Source organism: Dipodomys ordii, unplaced genomic scaffold, assembly GCF_000151885.1.
Source record: "Dipodomys ordii isolate 6190 unplaced genomic scaffold, Dord_2.0 Scaffold141, whole genome shotgun sequence".
Classification (NCBI taxonomy): Eukaryota; Metazoa; Chordata; class Mammalia; order Rodentia; family Heteromyidae; genus Dipodomys; species Dipodomys ordii.
This window is the reverse complement of record NW_012267357.1, coordinates 1779601-1796815: the sequence shown is the minus strand read 5'-3', so window position 1 is coordinate 1796815 and position 17215 is coordinate 1779601. Positions and strand designations below refer to the sequence as shown.

Here is a 17215-nt window from a genome sequence, read left to right as displayed (position 1 = left end):
TACTGTTTTCTCATCAGAATTGTGCTGGAGCCGAAGCTGCATTAACATCTGGAATCACCTGGCACCCAAAGCTTCAGCACCTCTGCTACCTCTCAGTATCCAGAGCAGTATTTTTTGTTTGTTTTTTGCCAGTCTTGGGGCTTGAACTCAGGGCCTGGGCACTGTCCCTGAGCTTCTTTTGCTCAAAGATAGCACTCTACCACTTGAGCCACAGTGCTGCTTCTGGCTTTTTCTGTGTACTGAGGAATCAAACCCAGAGCTTCATGCATGCTAGGCAAGCACTCTACCACTGAGCCACCTTCCCAGCCCGCTCAGGGTTGCTCAAATGGTTTTTATGGAAGAGGAGGGCTCTAGAGTACTAAAGTGGGAGGGTATGGATCCCAAGGGCTGGAGATTGGAGGCAGGCCACATGTACCTGGTTGTTCCCAGGATCTAGAGAAAGCTGATGTCACTACTGAAGTAAAGCTTGACAAAGCCAACAGCTTCCTGTCTTTCCAGGGAGGGAAGGGAAGGAGGAGGTGGCTATAGTGGACATAGCTCACCCATAGGGACCCCAGTGGCATTATGTATATAACATGGGCTATGGTGTTCCTGGAAACTCCTTTGTACTCAGGCTGAAAGGTAGCAGGGATACCCCAAGCACTGCCACACATGCACATTCATGTGCAGCTTTCATCTGTGCCCCAGTGGAGCCCAGATCTTCGTGGGCACTTCTGCCTTGGGCACTAAGTAGCAGCAGAGACCCAAAGGCTTTATCTGAAAGCCCTGGCAAGGTGGATAAAGAGAGAGTTAGCAAAAGCAAGCTGTGGCTGGGTCTGAGCTTGCAAATAATTGTCACTTCATTACCTTGGAGTAGCCATTTGGGCCACGAAGGTATGCACCTGGAGGAGAAGGGTCTTGTGGAAATGTGCCTGTGTCCAGGTGTGCCCTAAGTGACCCTAGAGCCCATGCTCTGACCTCTGGGAGCCCTAAAAAAAATCAAAAGGTCCCTTGAATCTCACTGCTTTTTCTGACTGACCTTCAGGGCCAGCCATTACTCCTTAAATCTACCCCTAGACATGGGAAGCTCACCACACCCTTGTTATGGCTCCTTCCTCATCTAGGGATGAGCAACTCCCTGCTGAACTGGGCAGAGAATCCAGCATGAGAATGATTTTGGTCCCAAATCTAGCTGTGTAACTGTCCAGTGATAATTTTCAGAGCCTCATTATCTTTGCTGTGAATCAGTAACTACTGCTTGGTTTGAGGGCAGAGAGGGACAAATAAGAACTCAGTGCCTAAAGAATGCCACAGTACATCATGGCTGGCCATATGGCCAGTAGAATAGTTATTATTATGGGTCCCTGGGGCTTTTTCCTGCCTAGTCTTCCCTCACCTGTCCAGGTAGCCAGAATTGCTAATAAACAGGAAGGCACTGGACAAAGAGACCACCACACCAGCACTAGCCAAGGCCTATCTCTAAAAGACCAGCAGCTTTCTAGGCACTGGTGACTCACACCTGTAATCCTAGCTACTCAGGAGGCTGAGGTCTGAGAATCCTGGTTCAAAGCCAGCTCAGTCAGGAAAGTCCATGAGACTTTTATCTCCAATTAATCACTTGAAAGCCAGAAGCAAAGATGTGCTCAAGTGGTAGAGTGCCCAGAGGCTGAGTTCAAGCCCCAGTACCTGTGTGCACGTGCACACACACACACACACACACACACACACACACACACTCACAAGACAGCAGCTTGGCACCTAAGTCAGGTGGTCCTGAGAACACTCAACCCCCATCCTGAGCAGGCCTGCAAACCCAAGTTGTCCATGACACGTGCAGCCCCAACTCTTCTTGTCTCTCAAGGAAGTGAGGAATGCAGGGAAATTTCAATAGTCTCGCAGACAGGCCAAGCTACTCTGCACAGCCAGGCTCCTGGGCTGGCTCCTGGCTAGCAGGCTGCACTGTCTCCACAGTCTCTTCCAGGCCACCATTGGGGAATACCACATAGTGTGCAGTGGCCAGCTCGGGTGGTTCCCGTTGGTTCTCCTTGCTGTGCCGGATACCGTAGCCAAAATATACAGCGAGTCCTGTAGAGGATATGGAATGAGCCTGAGAGCCAGATCCCAGCCCTGTCTTGTCCCCCCTCCTCCCACACCACTGCAGTACTTGGGGGAGTGTGCCTCAGCTTGGCCCCACTCACCAATCAGCAGCCAGATGGCAAAACGCAGCCAGGTTAGGTAGCTTAGCTTGAGCATGAGGCAGATATTGAGGAGGATGCTCAGGGCTGGAGTCAAGGGCACCAAGGGTATCTGAAGGCATAAGAGTAAAGAAAGCTGGGCTGCAGGATCTGTTGGCCCAGCGCCTGATTTCACACACATTCTACCCCTGTCTCTGGAGAGTCTAGAGACCTGTGGATCCTTACTATGGGGGTAAGAGAGGATAGATTAACCTCCTCAGCCCCATAATCCCTTTACTTTCTGTGGGATGACAGAACTGGTAGAGCCAAAGAGCTAGTTGGGTCAAGTGAGTGTGTGCTAGATGGAGGAAATACCTGGAAAGTGTCTTGCTGTTGCTGTTGCTGGTAAGCCCCCAGGATGAGGAGGCTAAGCAGGAACACAATACCACTGATCACAAGCAGCAGGATGTAGGCCCACCGTGGGAGGTGCAGAGCTGAGTCCCCAAAGACCAGCACACAGCCTAGGGTAATGGCAGAGGCCACCAGGATGCCAAGTGCCCAAGCCACTGCAGGTCCAGGGCTACATTCCTCCAGGAAGCCCAAGTAGGGCCTTAGGGATGGTCGCAGCTGCCCAGGCTCAGCGATGGAAGTCTGCACAGAACCTACTAGCTGTATGTGGTCAGCAAATGAGTCGTACTTCTTAGCTGTGGGGCTGGGGCTGGCCAGGCCTGGGGAGCTGGGTGGAGAAACCTTCTGGAAGCGTAGTACAATGATGCTGGTGGCCACGAAAGTATAGGCCAGTAGAGTACCAATGGACAGGAACTGGACCAATGCCTCCAGGTCTAACAGCAGTGCGAGGAGAGCCATGAGGACCCCAAACACCAGTATCCCCATCACAGGCACCTGTGTCCGGGGATGTACACGGGCAAATATCTGGAAGAAGAGCCCATCGGCGGCCATGGCATAGACAATTCGTGGCAGCGAGAAAAGGTTGCTGAGTAGGACGGTATTCATGGCTGCAGCAGAGGGAAAGAGGGCATTCAGTATGGCAGAGGAGCTCATCAAGGGCCACTGTTGGAGGGGCAGGGGCATAAGGGGGCTCTTTGGATATAGGGACATGAGTTTAGGTTCTCAAAAAGTGAGTATAAATGTTTGGGGGTTGCTGGATTGTCACCCCCTCCCCCAGGAATAGCATTCCAGTTCAGAGATGGCTGAATGCCACTGCCCCCAAAGGATTTGTAAGTGCATGCCTAGAATTAACATTACAGACAATTTGTGGACAACAGCACTTTATCCAGCCTGGATGGAAAAGATCTAATAATTAGTGTTTTCCTGGGCCCATTATACAGCTGATAAAATTGAGACCTGAATGGAGGTATGTTCTCCAAGAAGCTCAGGGTCAGGCTCCCACTGCCCTGTTCCCACCCACCCTATCCATATGAGTCACTTACCACAGATGGAACCAGCTGCCACGATGAAGCCAGCCCAGCTGTATCCCCGCCTATAGAAGGCATCAGCAAGGGCAGAGTCAGGGTCCAGGCTGTGCCAGGGCACCATGAGTGTTAGCACAGTGGAGACAAGGATATAGGCACTAGCTGCCAGGCCAAGAGAGATGGCAATAGCCATAGGTACAGCCCGCCGTGGGTTCTGGGCCTCCTCACTGGAGGCAGCAATGACATCAAAACCCACAAAGGCATAGAAACAGGTAGCTGTGCCTGCCATGATGCCAGAAAAGCCAAAAGGTGCAAAGCCACCTTCCTTAGGGCTCCAATTATGGGGACAGGCCAGGGCAAAACCCAAGATGATGATGAAGAGGATGACAATTAGGCTGATGGCTGAGAAGGTGTGATTGAGCCAGGAAGAGACTCGGGCTCCACAGGAGACAAAGGCAGAAGCCACAAGTAAGATGCCAGCAGCCAGAAAATCTGGGTATTGGGCCAGAAAGGGCACCTGCCAGACACCCACATGAGATTCAGTGAAGTTGCGAATGCTGTGGCTAAAGATGGCATCCAAATAGCCGCTCCAGGCACGGGCCACAGCAGCCCCTCCAATGAGGTATTCCAGAAGCACATTCCAGCCGATGAGGAAGGCCCACACTTCACCCATGGATACATAGGTGAACAGGTACGCGGAGCCTGTGCGGGGCACACGTGCTCCAAATTCTGCATAGCATAGGGCAGCCAGCAGGGATGCCACAGCAGCTATGGCAAAAGACAAGAGCACAGCAGGTCCAGCTATGTCCTTGGCTACAGTGCCTGTGAGCACATAGAGACCGGAGCCTACCATGCCCCCCACGCCCAGAAGGGTCAGGTCCAGTGTGGAAAGGCAGCGCCGCAGAGATGTCTCCATGCTGGAGTCCTCCAGTGGCTTCAATCGATTCAGCTTCTGGCAGAATCGAGCCAGGCTGGCAGTGCTGAACAGTCCCCGGGCCATGGTGCTGGGACCTAGGAGGGTCAGAGGGAAATGACAGGTTGTCCAGTCAGGTCCTGGCTAGCCTTGTGTCTCTCTTGGATTGCCCACTCTCGGCTCATTCTCTTGACTCCACCGGGTTGGGGTGGGGAGGGAACGGATGCAGGACACCTGCACTTGAGGGTCTACTTAAAGACTAGGATGAGACCACAGACATGGGAAGTCATAAGGAAGCTGGAGATCCTGTCAGCCTCCTGGGCAGTGGAGGGGGCAGGGCAGAGCCTGACCTAGGCGCCGGCTAATCTGACACTGAAAATGAAGAGGTGGTCCCAGCAAGTGAGAGAGATTGGGAACAGATCCATGATGGATCAGGGATCTAAGCGCCAGAGGAAATGGGAGGCTTCGGAGGAGCTGGGCCTCCAGTACCCGGAACGGGAGCGGCTCCGGTAGTCGGGGCGTGGCCCAAGCCACCACTTGGCCTCAAAGAACGATCACCTCCAACCCCACCCCCTGCTGCCAGGCTGGAATATCAGCTCACCAGGCCCGCAAGCAGGGGCCCCGGATCTGGAGGTGAGACCCACCGTGCACTTGCCCAAACCCCTACAAGCTGCCGCCGGGAGCTACCTAGTAGCCAGAAGCACTGCCCTCGTCCCCAGACACCACAGTCTTTGCTTGCTATTGAGCTTCAGCCTAACCCTGCCGCGACCCACCTGCTGTCGCCAGCCACCGCAGCCACCGCCAGCTCTGCGCGCAGTGCCCGCCCCCACCAGCCAGAGAACGAACGCCGCCTGTGCGCAGGGCCCGCCCCCGCCTCCAAGGCGCTGGATCACCGCACAGCGTCCCGTCCCTCCCCCTGCCCCCCCCCCGCCGCATCTCCTGGGGGGAGAGGGGGCCCAGCCTGCGCCCCCCCTCCGCCATCACACAGCTAAATAACCTCCTCTACGCATAACTTACCTGGTGCAGATCAAGAGCTCGCTTGGGTCCTACGGTGTCTCTGTCATCCCACTCAAGCAGATGAGTGATTTGCTCACATCAATCCCGCCACGCTGAGGTCCACGTCCAGCGATGTGCAGGGTCTGAAAAATACTTTCTTGCACAGTGCGATGAGGACCTAGGTCTGGCCGTGCCCTGACTCCTCAGCTACAATGGGCTGGCAGGAAGCCACCCTCACACGTTGGCAAGAAAGTGTAGCCTTTTATGAGAATGCTGTGAAATGGCAGAACTTGGGCAGGCTGTGCTGAGCCTCCTCCAGCTACAGATAATGTCTTATAAAGAAACCCGCAGCTGACCTCCCGAAACAGCTTGCAGTCGTGCGTGTGTGTGTGTGTGTGTGTGTTCCCTCAAAGCCCCTCAAATGTCAACACAGCCCCTCTTAGTCTAGGACCACCTGGCAAGTCCTGGAGAACCCCAACAGCAATTCCCTGCTCTTTGGAGTTCAGAGTACTCATGCCTGTCTGCAAATCGTGAACCCAGGAATGCTAAGTTGATTTAACTTGAAAATCGTTGAACTATGCCATTCTAAGGAATAAAGAAACTAAAAAGCAGCTGGGTGCCATTGGCTCACACCTGTAGTCCTAGCCACTCAGGAGGCTGAGGTCTGAGGATCTCAGTTCAAAACCAGCCCAGGCAGAAAAGTTTGTGAGATTCTTGTCTCCAATTAAACAGCAAGAAAAAAATAAAAAGCCAGAAGCAGAGCTGTGGCTTCAATAATAGAGTGCTAGCAAAAAAAGCTGAGACACTACCCAACCTGAATTCAAGCCGCAGTATTGTCTCTCTTATGCTCGTACACATGCAGGAGCGCACGTGCGTGCACGCGCGCACACACACACACACACAGAGAAAAACCCACAAAACTGGATTGGAGGCTTAGCTCAGGTAGTAGAAAGTTTGCCTAGCAAGTATAAGGACATGTGTTTAAGAGCCAGTATTGCCAAGAAACCAAACCAAAAGAAATAAATCTGATAGGAAAAAAAGTAAAACTAGCTCTAATTACAGATGACATCATATATATATAATATAGTAACATTAGAAGTAACAAATTCTGCAAAGTTGTCATATATAAGATCAGTGTACAGCTGAGTGCCGGTGCCTCATACATGTAATCCTAGCTACTCAGGAGGCTGAGATCTGAGGATCATGGTTCAAAGCCAGCCTGGGCAGGAAAGTCCGTGAGACACTTATCTCCAGTAAACCACCAGAAAATCAGAAGTAGTGCTGCTCAAGTTGTAGAGCACTAGCCTTGAGCTGAAGAGCTGAGGGACAGCACCCATGCCCAGAGTTCAAGCCCCACGACCAACTACAACAACAAAAAAATCAGTGTATAAAAATCAATTGTGTTTCTGTACACTACTAATGAACTATCCTGAAATAAAAATAAGAAAATAATTCTGGCTGGGAGCTAATGGCTTATGTCTATAATCCTAGCTACTCTTCAGTCTGAGAATAGAGCTAAGAGAAAACATCTAGACCATGAGTTCAAGCTCCGCTACTGGCACAAAACAAACAACTAACAACAAATCCTGTGTATTTTATTTTATTTTTTGGGTACGGTCATGGGGCCTGAACTCTGGGCCTGGGCGCTGTCCCTCAGCTCTTCAGCTCAAGGCTAGCGCTCTACCACTTGAGCCACAGTGCCACTTCCGGCTTTTTTCTTTTTGCTTATGTGGTGCTGAGGAATCGAGCCCAGGGCCTCAGGCATGCAAGGCAAGCACTCTACCACTGAGCCACCTTCCCAGCCCCAAATCCTGTGTATTTTAAAGAAATTATCAAGCTGATTTCAAAATTCATATTAAAAGGCAAGGAAGCTGGGTGTTAGTAGCTCACAACTATAGTCCTAGCTACTTAGGAGGCTGAGATCTGAGGATTGCAGCATGAAGCCAGTTCAGACAGGAAAGTCTATGAGACCCTTATCTCCCATTAAACACCAGAAAATTGGAAGTGGAGCTGTGGTTCAAGTGGTAGAGTGCTATTGAATAGAAAAGCTCAGGGACAGCAGCCAGGCCCAGAGTTCAATTCCCAGGATTGGACCAAAAAAAAAAAAAAAGAAAGAAAAGAAAAGAAAATGGCAAGAAAAATAACAAAATTAGAGATTCCTGCTTCTTGATATCTACACTGACTACAAAGCTCTAACAAGACTGTGGTGTTGACATATGAGTGGACATAGAAATAAATGAAATAAACTTCAAAATCAAGAAATAAACCTTTACATTATGGCAGATGATTTTTTAAAAATAGAGTTTATCAGTGAAGGTGAATTCACTGCAATATTGAGCAGAAAGTACAGAGAGTTCCCATAGACTTGAAGCCCCAGATACACAATGTCTTCCACTCTTGGTATCTAGCATCAGAGCAGCACATTTGTTACAACTGATGAATTTACGCTGATTCATTATTATCATCCAAAGTCCCTACTTTATATTAGGTTTGAACTTCATGTTGCACCAAAGTTCTATGTGTTCTGACAAGTGTATAAGGTCAGGTATAGAGGATTAGATTATCACACAGTTTCCTGCCTTAAAGAGTTTTCTGTGGCTGGGTGCTGGTGGCTCGCACCTAGCTACTCAGGAGGTTGAGATCTGAGAATCGCGGTTCAAAGTCAGCCCAGGCAGGAAAAGTCCGTGAGACTCTTATCTCCAATTAACCACTAGAAAACTGGAAGTGGCGCTGTGGCTCAAGTGGTAGAGCGCTTGCCTTGAGATGAAGTGCTCAGGGACAGTGCCCAGGCCCAGAGTTCAAGCCCCATGATCGACCAAAAAAAAAAAGAGCTCTCTGTGCCCCACCTGTTCATCCTGCCCTCCTCCAGTCCCTTGGAATCACTAATTGTGGGGTGTGTATGTGTGTACGCGTGGCGTGTGCTTGTGAACGCGTGTGCTTGTGTACATGATGGTACTGGGGCTTGAACTCAAAACCTTGCTTTCTGGTCTAACTTTCTGCTCAAGCTTGGTGTTCTACCACGTGAGCCACAACCTCCACTTCTGACTTTTTTGTGCTGGTCTAGAGGCTTTACAGTATCATGGCTTGTGATGTTCTGGGTTGATGCCCAGAAGTGGTAAGGCTCAGACTTTTCTGTCAGGCTGGCTTTGAGCCGCAATCCGCAGATCTCAGCCTCCGGAGGAGCTAGGATAACAGGTGTGAGTGGGTCTTCTGTTGTTCCATTGAAGATAAGTCTCTTGGACTCCTATGCTCAGGCTGGCTTTGAATCCAAAGCCTCAGATCCTCAGCCTCCAGAGGAGCTAGGATTATGGGCATGAGCACTCTGTGCCGGGCTCGTTTCATGAACTTTTTGCCTAGGCAGGTCTCGAACCACGATACTCATGACCTCCACCTCTCCGGTAGTTAGGTTTCCTGATGTGACTTTTCTACGGGTGGGGCTCAGGTGGCATAAGTAACAATAATCGGCCACCTCCCTCCCAACCAGACCTTCTTCTTGGCCCCCTTGGCTACTTCTTGTACAGTGTCTAAGTAGGCACCAACTTGGAAGACTCCCCGCCACCTCTCCGTGCCAACACAGGACCCAAAAGATCAAAGGTCACCACTTGGGCCTCAAGTGACAACCAATCAGAAGGAACATTTCGGAAGTCAAGGCCAGTGGCCAATCAAGATTGAGGTTTAAACCCACGGTCAGCCCTAAAGCTGTGAGAACCAGTAGTAGTCGCGCAGGCCACGAGCCAATCAGGACGCGGTGTGTCGCGGACGCGCCAGGCGGTTGGGCACGTGGCCTCGGACAGAGAGGAGGTGAGAACGCCGTGTGCTGCCAGGAGGAAGCCATGGTAAGCTGTGCGCTGGTGGGACTGGGGCGGGCTGGAGAGGGCCGCAGGGCTGTGTGGAACCCGGAGTGGGCACAGGGAGCGGGCGAGGCTGTGCAGGACACTTCCGGGTGGCTGTGCTGCGTGAGTTTGCGGCGGCACTAGGCACCCACAGCGATGCCCGCTGCCCTCAGCTTCCTCCCTGCCATGCTGGCCGCAACCAGCATCTCTTTCTAGCTTTCGTTTCCAAAGCAATACAAAGTGATGTACGAAAATAAGCATTTACAAAAATAGGCGGGTTTTTAATCGTCTATTTTAAAATCAGATTTTGACAGAAGACCGATAAGAAACGGCACATGGAAAACATGACTAGGTTTTCCTCTTGTGTGTGCACGCACATGCGCATGGTGTGTGTGTGTGCGCGCATGTGTGCGCGTGTGCTAGGACTTGGACTCAGGGTCTGAGCTCTGTTCTCTTAGCTTTTCCTCTGAAGGTTGGCACCGTACCACTTGAGCCACAGCTCCAGTTCTGCTTTTTGGTGGTTAATTGGAGATAAGAGTCTACAGGGCCAGGTGCTGGTGTCTCATGCCTGTAATCCTAGCTACTCAAAAGGCTGAGATCGGAGGATCATGCTTCAAAGCCAGCCCAGGCAAGAAAAGTCCATGAGACTTTTTTTTTTCCTTCAGTCCTGGGGCTTGAACCTAGGTCCAGGGCACTGTCCCTGAACTTCTTTTGCTCAAGGCTAGCACTCTACCACTTGAGTCAGCACCACTTCTGGCTTTTTCTGTTTATGTGGTACTGATGAATCAAACCCAGGGTTTCATGCATGCTAGGCAAGCACTCTACCACTAAGTCACCTTCCCAGTGAGACTCTTATCTCCATCCAATTAACCATCAGAAAACCAAAAGTGGTGCTGTGGCTCCAGTGATAGAGCACTCACCTTGAGCTGAAGAGCTCAGGGACAGTGCCCAGGCCCAGAGAGTTCAAGCCCCATGACCAACCAAAAAAAAAAAAGTATCAAGGACTTTGCTGCCCAGGTTGTCTTCAAATCATGATCTTCAGTTCTCAGCCTCCTGAGGAGCTAGGATAATAGACATGAGCCCCAGGAACCTGTTCTCCCACCTCACCCCCACCTCCCATATGGACTTTTGATAACTTTCTGCCTAAGCTAGCCTTGAACCGGGATCCCTATCCCTGAGATTAAAGGTGTGAATCACCAAGATTGATTGCTTCTGCTTTTAACTTTGTATGTGTGTGTGTGTGTGTGTGTGTGTGTGTGTGCACGTGCATATGCATGTGTGCATGCTGGTCCTGGAGGCCTGGGCACTGTAGGTCCTCAGGCCTGGGCACTGTCCCTTAGTTTTCCCCTCAAGGCTGAGTGGAAAAAAGCTGGAGCTTTTTGGTGGTTAATTGAGATAAGTGTTTTATAAACTTTCCTGCCCTGGCTGGCTTTGAGCTGAGATCCTCAGATCTCAACCTTCTGAGTAGTTAGAATTATAGGCATCAGCACTTAACAAGTTATTCATTTTTATATCCCCAGCTTATAGGTGACTACTAGGTAATTGGACTAAATATGAATTATTCACACATCAATTAAATGCAGTTAATATCTCTGTCCTTGTGTGTGCACATTTAAAATAAGTGTACACAAAACATAGTCTTATATTGAGAGAGGCCATAAAGACCCTTCTCCAATAATTTACATAGTCCAGATCATTTCAGTTGTTCCCAATGAACTGAAGTGGATGGCCAGTCATTTTAATCTCAATTTTCTCTCCAAACTAATGTTTATATGATTTGGTAGCCTACAACTATACAAAATATATAACTGCAATAACTCAGACTTATGTTGGCATTTTCTTTTTTTCTTTTTTATTATTAAGTTTTTTATTGTGAAAATACGGTACAGAGGGGTTACAATTACATGAGCAAGGTAATGAGTACATTTCTTATCAAGCATTGTTGCCTCCTCCTGTGTTTTTCCCTTACCATTCCTGCTCTCCCATCTCCACCACTACCCCTCACCCCCACCTGCCCAAAGTTGTAAAGTCTGGTTTTGGACATAGCATCTTGTACATTGCATTGTTGCAATGGGTCCACCTGTATCCCTTTTTAAACAATTTTTTTTCCTTCCCCTCCCCAAATTATACCAACATGAAATACAGTAAAAACAGGGGTTATACCATGGGCATTTTCTATCTCTATAAAAGTTGGTTTTGGAACTGGAGACATGACTCAAATTGTAGGGTACCAGCTTTGAGCAAAAAAGCCTAGTAAGAGCATGAGGCCCTGAATTCAAGCCTCAGCCCCAGAACGCACGCACGCGCGCGCACACACACACACACACACACACACACACACACACACACACAGCTGGTTTCAAGGCTTTTGGAGGGGGTAAGTATGGAAACAAGTCACTTAACTTTTTTTTTTTTTTGCAAGTCAATTATTCTAAACATAAAGGGAAAGTACTTTTACCCACTAGGCTAAAAAAAAAAAACCTTTGAGATTAGATTAGATTTGTGTATTTTACCATTTTTAGGAGCTGCTATTTTAAGCAAAGGTTTATCTTTAACAATGAGGGGGAAGGAGCTATGGGGATGGGAGGGAAAAACTGGGAGAAAGCAAGGGAAGGGGTGATATTGTCTAAAAAGAAATGTATTCATTATCTGACTTATGTAACTGTACCCCCTCTGTACATCAGTATAATAACAATTAAAAATAATTTTTTTGGTCGGTCATGGGGCCTGAACTCTGGGCCTGGATGCTGTCCCTCAGCTCTTCAGCTCAAGGTGAAGACTCTACCACTTGAGCCACAGTGCCCACTTCCAGCTTATTCTGTGTATGTGGTGCTGAGGAATCAAACCCAGGGCCTCGTGCATGTGAGGCAGGCACTCTACCATTAAGCCACCTTCCCAGCCCTAAAAATAAAAATTTAAAAAGTAGAACAGGGCACAGATAATTTCTCTGTTATCTTAGCTACTGTGGATTGAGGCACAAAGCCAGCCCAGGTAGAAAAGTCTACAAGATTCCATCTCCACTTAATCAACAAAAAAGCTAGGCTAAAGGTTTGGCACAAATGGTTCTACCATTGAGCACCAACCATGAGCAAGCAAGCTGCGTGATGATTTGAGACTTCTGAATTCAATCCCTGTTACTGACCAAAAAAAAAAAAAAAGGAGTTTAGGGGCTGGGAAGGTGGCTCAGTGGTAGAGCGCTTGCCTTGCATGAATGAGGCCCTGGGTTCGATTTCTCAGCACCACATAAATGGAAAAAGCCGGAAGTGGCGCTGTGGCTCAAGTGGTAGAGTGCTAGCCTTGAGCTGAAGAGCTGAGGGTCAGTGGCCAGGTCCAGAATTCAGGCCCCACGACTGGCAGAAAAAAAAAAAAAGGGAGTTTAATAGTAGAGTGTTTGTGCTCAGCTAGCAGGCATTAACTTCCTCATAACACCACTCAAAAAAGATGATAAGTACTTTTAAAAGAGTTATTCATGCATTCTTTATTGGTAAGGCATGGTCTTCTCAACTTGGAAAGCTTAAATATGACTTCAAAATTTCATAGCCATGCATTGTGGTGTATAGCTCTCTCTAATCCAGCTATTCTCAAGTAGCTGAAGCAGGGGAAAATTTCAATTCAAAGCCAACCTGTGTTAACTAAACAAGCCTTTGTCTCAACATAAAAATTAAGGGGCTGGGAAGGTGGCTCAATGGTAAAGCGCTTGCCTTGCATGCATGAGGCCCTGGGTTTGATTCCTCAGCACCACATAAGCAGAAAAAGCTGGAAGTGGTGCTGTTGCTCAATGGTAAAGCGCTTACCTTGAGCTGAAGAGCTGAGGGACAGCGCCCAGGCCTAGAATTCAAGCCCCACAACCAACCAAAAACAAAACAAAACAAAATTAATCTGAGCTGGGTGCTGGTGGCTCATACCTGTAATCCTAGCTATTCAGGAGGCTGTGATCAGAGGACTGTATTTTGAAGCTAATTGGGTCAGAAAAATCTGTGAGACTTTTTTTTGGGGGTCCGGTCATGGGGCCTGAACTCTGGGCCTGGGCGCTGTCCCTCAGCTCTTCAGCTCAAGGCTAGTGCTCTACCACTTGAGCCACAGCACCAGTTCCAGCTTTTTTCTTTTTGCTTATGTGGTGCTGAGGAATTGAACCCAGGGCCTCAGACATGCAAGGCAAGCGCTCTACCACTGTGAGACTCTTATCTCCATTTAACTACCAGAAGAACTGGAAGTGGAGCTGTGGCTCAAAGTGGTAGAGTGCTAGCTTTGAATGGAAAAGTTCAAGGACAGTCCTCAGGCCCCGTGTTCAAGTCCCACGACTGACAAAAAATAAATAATTAAAAAAATAGTCTTAGTATTGGTGACTCTTGTCTATAATCCTAGCTACTCAGGAGTCTGATACCTGAAGATTTTAGGTTGAAGCCAGCATGGACAGACACATCAAAGAGAGACTTATCTCCAGTTAATCAGCAAAAAGCCAAAAGTGGAAATGTGTCTTAAGTGGTAGAGCACCAGCTTTGAGGGGGTGGGAGGAAGCTAAGTAAGATTGTGAGGCCCTGAGTTCAAAGCCTCAGTACTGGCACTAACTAGATAAATAAGTAAGGGATAAGGATATAGCTCAGTGATAGAGCACTTGCTTGGTATGCATAAGACTGTGAGTGAAATCCTCATTAAAAAAAAAAAAAAAGACTGAAGCTAGAGGTTCATGCCTGCAATTGTAACTTAGGAGGCCGAGGTCTATGGATCACAGTTTAAAGCCAGCCTGGGCAGGAAAGTCCATGAGACTCTCATCTCCAATTAACTACCAAAAAATTAGTAGAGCTGTGGCTCAAATGGTAAGTGCTAGTGTTGACCATAAAAGTTAAGCTACAGCGCCCTGGTCCTGAGTTCAACCCCAGGACTGGCAGAGAGGGTTTGGGTTAATGATAGAGCATCTGTCTAGTATATACGTGCAAGGCTGTGGGTTTGCCCCTCCCCCAATACCACACAGGCACACATAAACACATACACAAAGATTCACAGTATTTAGTTGAATTAATTGGATTTGTCTGCCTGGACTGTCTTCTAACATTGTTCTTCAGCTCTTAACCTCCATCATAGCTAAAATTGTAAGTATAAGCCATCGGGGTACTCTGTTCCCTTCTCTGAAGGATAAGCAAACTGTTCACCTGTTGGCGATTCTCTAAAAACCTGTTATTACTGGGTTGGGGGTTTAGCTTAGTTGGAGAACACTTGCCTGGCAAGTGCAAGGCTCTGAGTTGGATAATCAGCTCTCTATATAAAAAAAGTTATTTCATAAATCATGTCTGATTTTCTAAGCCATTACTTCAGGTAGGACAATCTAATCTTTGAGTACAGAATTGCTTATTTTATTTCAAACATATTTTGTTAATTGCTCAGAAGGTGAATTTATATGATTATTTCTGTTCATAGCTCAAGTATCCATGTTGGATAGGCCTGCATTCTGATTTAAAATAACCATTAGGAGTTCAAAGGATGTTGTGTCTTAGGAGCTCTTTATGAACCCAAATACATTCTCAATACTCAATTATGACAAAATCTCATTAACATTTTGTGCCATTTCCGTTGCTATGAAGATACATGGTTTTCATGTTTGTGTTCTGGTTTCCAGCGCGAGTGCATCTCTATCCACGTGGGGCAGGCAGGGGTCCAGATTGGCAATGCCTGCTGGGAACTGTACTGCCTTGAGCATGGAATTCAACCTGATGGCCAGATGCCAAGTGACAAAACAATTGGTGGCGGGGATGACTCATTCAACACGTTCTTCAGTGAGACCGGGGCTGGCAAGCATGTGCCCAGAGCAGTGTTTGTGGACCTAGAGCCCACTGTGGTCGGTAGGTGCTCTAGCCCTGGAGGGCGGCCTTCCTGGGAGGGCGGGAGCACCTCCATTCAGCCCCCTGCAGGCTCCTGGAATCCTTCTGTAGAAAGGAGGGAACAAGTGGCTGTAGGCTCCAAGCACTGTTGGGAGAGAAGCTGAAAGGTTGCTGCCTGTGGGACACAGGCTCCTAAGTGAGGAAACCCTGGGCTCTAAGGAAGCTGCTTTGCCAGCAGGAAGATAATGGGCTGAGAGAGTCCCTCCTGCTTGCTGTCTCTCGCTGTCAGGTGGCTTCTGCAGACCCCGGGTGTAGGTGCACAGGTGTTGGTTCTCTCCCTCATGCGGTAGTGATGCTGCAGGGCTCTTGGCTAGCTCTTAGCTAGGAAAAGACAACAAAGAATATCCATGTGGTTCCTCCAGCTTGGAAGAGATGGCAAGCACCTTCCAGTGTCCCCCAGGAGGTGACAGAATGTCTCCTATTACAGCCTGTGAGAGCCAGGCCGCATAGAGTGCTGCCAGTCACACTGACCTGGTATCTGCCCGGTGTTTGAAGAGTTGTGAGATCTTCCCTTTGAGGTGGTTGCAGGTCAAAAGAAGTGAGTTTCTGTCCAGTGACCCATGGGAGCAAGTGAGAGCTTATTTCCATTTGGCATTTGTACTGAGCTGTCATTGGCTTCCTAGAGGCACACATTGCTTTAGTGTGCTAGGTGTGGTGATGCACACCTGTATTTCCAGCACTTGGGGGTCTTGGGTAGGAGGATTATGAGGCCTAGTCCTACCTGAGCTCCCTGTGGAATTCCAGCCTACCTGGGCTATGTAGCCAGATCTCATCTCAACCAACCAACCAAATGGAGAAAGAGAAATGAAAACTAAAACAAGAAAATTCTAGGGAGTCACTGTTGACCTAGGAGGAACAGCATGTGCTGTGCTGTGTTGTGCTGACTTGAACGATCGCCAGGCAGGTGTCCATGCTGGTGAGCAGAGGGGGCCTGAGTCTCGCACACACTGTCTCTTTGCAGATGAGGTGCGCACGGGCACATACAGGCAACTCTTCCACCCAGAGCAACTGATCACTGGGAAGGAAGATGCTGCCAATAACTATGCCAGAGGCCATTATACCATTGGCAAGGAGATCGTCGACCTGGTCTTGGACCGGATCCGCAAGCTGGTAAGAACAGCACGCAGAAGGCTGCGTGTGGATGTGGTCCTGGTGGAGAGGCCCCACGCCTTGGGTGGTGGATGGGTCGTTATGGCCAGTCTCAGAGTCTGGAATCAGAAGTCCAGCTGAGTCTGCACAGGTCTTGGTGTCCAGTGTGTGGGTCCTCAGTGTGCCATTCCTGATGTCCGGTGCGGAGGGAAGGGGGGAGGGAGCCTGGCTGGTTGTGCAGGTGCTGGCTCCTGTCATGTGTGCTGTGGTTCTCCTCACAGGCGGATCTGTGCACAGGCCTGCAGGGCTTCCTCATCTTCCACAGCTTTGGGGGCGGCACCGGCTCTGGGTTTGCATCTCTGCTCATGGAGCGGCTCTCGGTGGACTATGGCAAGAAGTCCAAGCTGGAGTTTGCCATCTACCCAGCCCCCCAGGTTTCCACAGCTGTGGTGGAGCCCTACAACTCCATCCTGACTACCCACACGACCCTGGAACATTCTGACTGTGCCTTCATGGTGGATAACGAAGCCATCTACGACATTTGTCGGCGCAACCTGGACATTGAGCGTCCCACTTACACCAACCTCAATCGTCTGATTGGGCAGATCGTGTCCTCCATCACAGCCTCCCTGAGGTTTGATGGGGCCCTGAACGTGGACTTGACAGAGTTCCAGACCAACCTGGTGCCGTACCCCCGCATCCACTTCCCCCTGGCCACCTATGCTCCGGTCATCTCGGCCGAGAAGGCCTACCACGAGCAGCTGTCGGTAGCTGAGATCACCAACGCCTGCTTTGAGCCGGCCAATCAGATGGTCAAGTGTGACCCTCGGCATGGCAAGTACATGGCCTGCTGTATGTTGTACCGGGGGGATGTGGTCCCCAAAGACGTCAACGCGGCCATTGCCACCATCAAGACCAAGCG

At 49.3% G+C, this 17215-nt stretch overlaps 2 protein-coding genes across 2 annotated transcripts in view; one reads left to right on the top strand and one right to left on the bottom strand.

The window, feature by feature from the left end:
- Positions 1-1888: 1888 nt before the first annotated feature.
- On the bottom strand, positions 1889-4586 carry Slc7a4 (solute carrier family 7, member 4). Its single transcript, XM_013031511.1, has 4 exons — positions 3605-4586; positions 2529-3169; positions 2178-2286; positions 1889-2064 (listed from the first exon to the last, which is right to left on the bottom strand). Exons 1-4 carry the CDS (start codon positions 4584-4586, stop codon positions 1889-1891), a joined length of 1908 nt encoding a protein of 635 aa, XP_012886965.1.
- A 1189-nt stretch (positions 4587-5775) lies between these two features.
- Tuba3e (tubulin, alpha 3e) overlaps positions 5776-17215 on the top strand; it is a 14864-nt gene continuing 3424 nt past the window's right edge. The window contains exons 1-4 of the mRNA XM_013031524.1: positions 5776-5796; positions 14943-15165; positions 16166-16314; positions 16575-17215. Coding sequence (XP_012886978.1) covers positions 5776-5796; positions 14943-15165; positions 16166-16314; positions 16575-17215 — 1034 coding nt within the window. The remainder of the gene's footprint in view (positions 5797-14942; positions 15166-16165; positions 16315-16574) is intronic.

Coding starts and splice junctions, on each gene's coding strand:
- Slc7a4 (XM_013031511.1), bottom strand. CDS start 4,586: ATGGCCCGGGGACTGTTCAGCACTGCCAGCCTGGCTCGATTCTGCCAG. Junction 3,170..3,604: donor GGCAGCTGGTTCCATCTGTG/GTAAGTGACTCA, acceptor CCTCTGCTGCAG/CCATGAATACCGTCCTACTC. Junction 2,065..2,177: donor TGCCATCTGGCTGCTGATTG/GTGAGTGGGGCC, acceptor TATCCTCTACAG/GACTCGCTGTATATTTTGGC.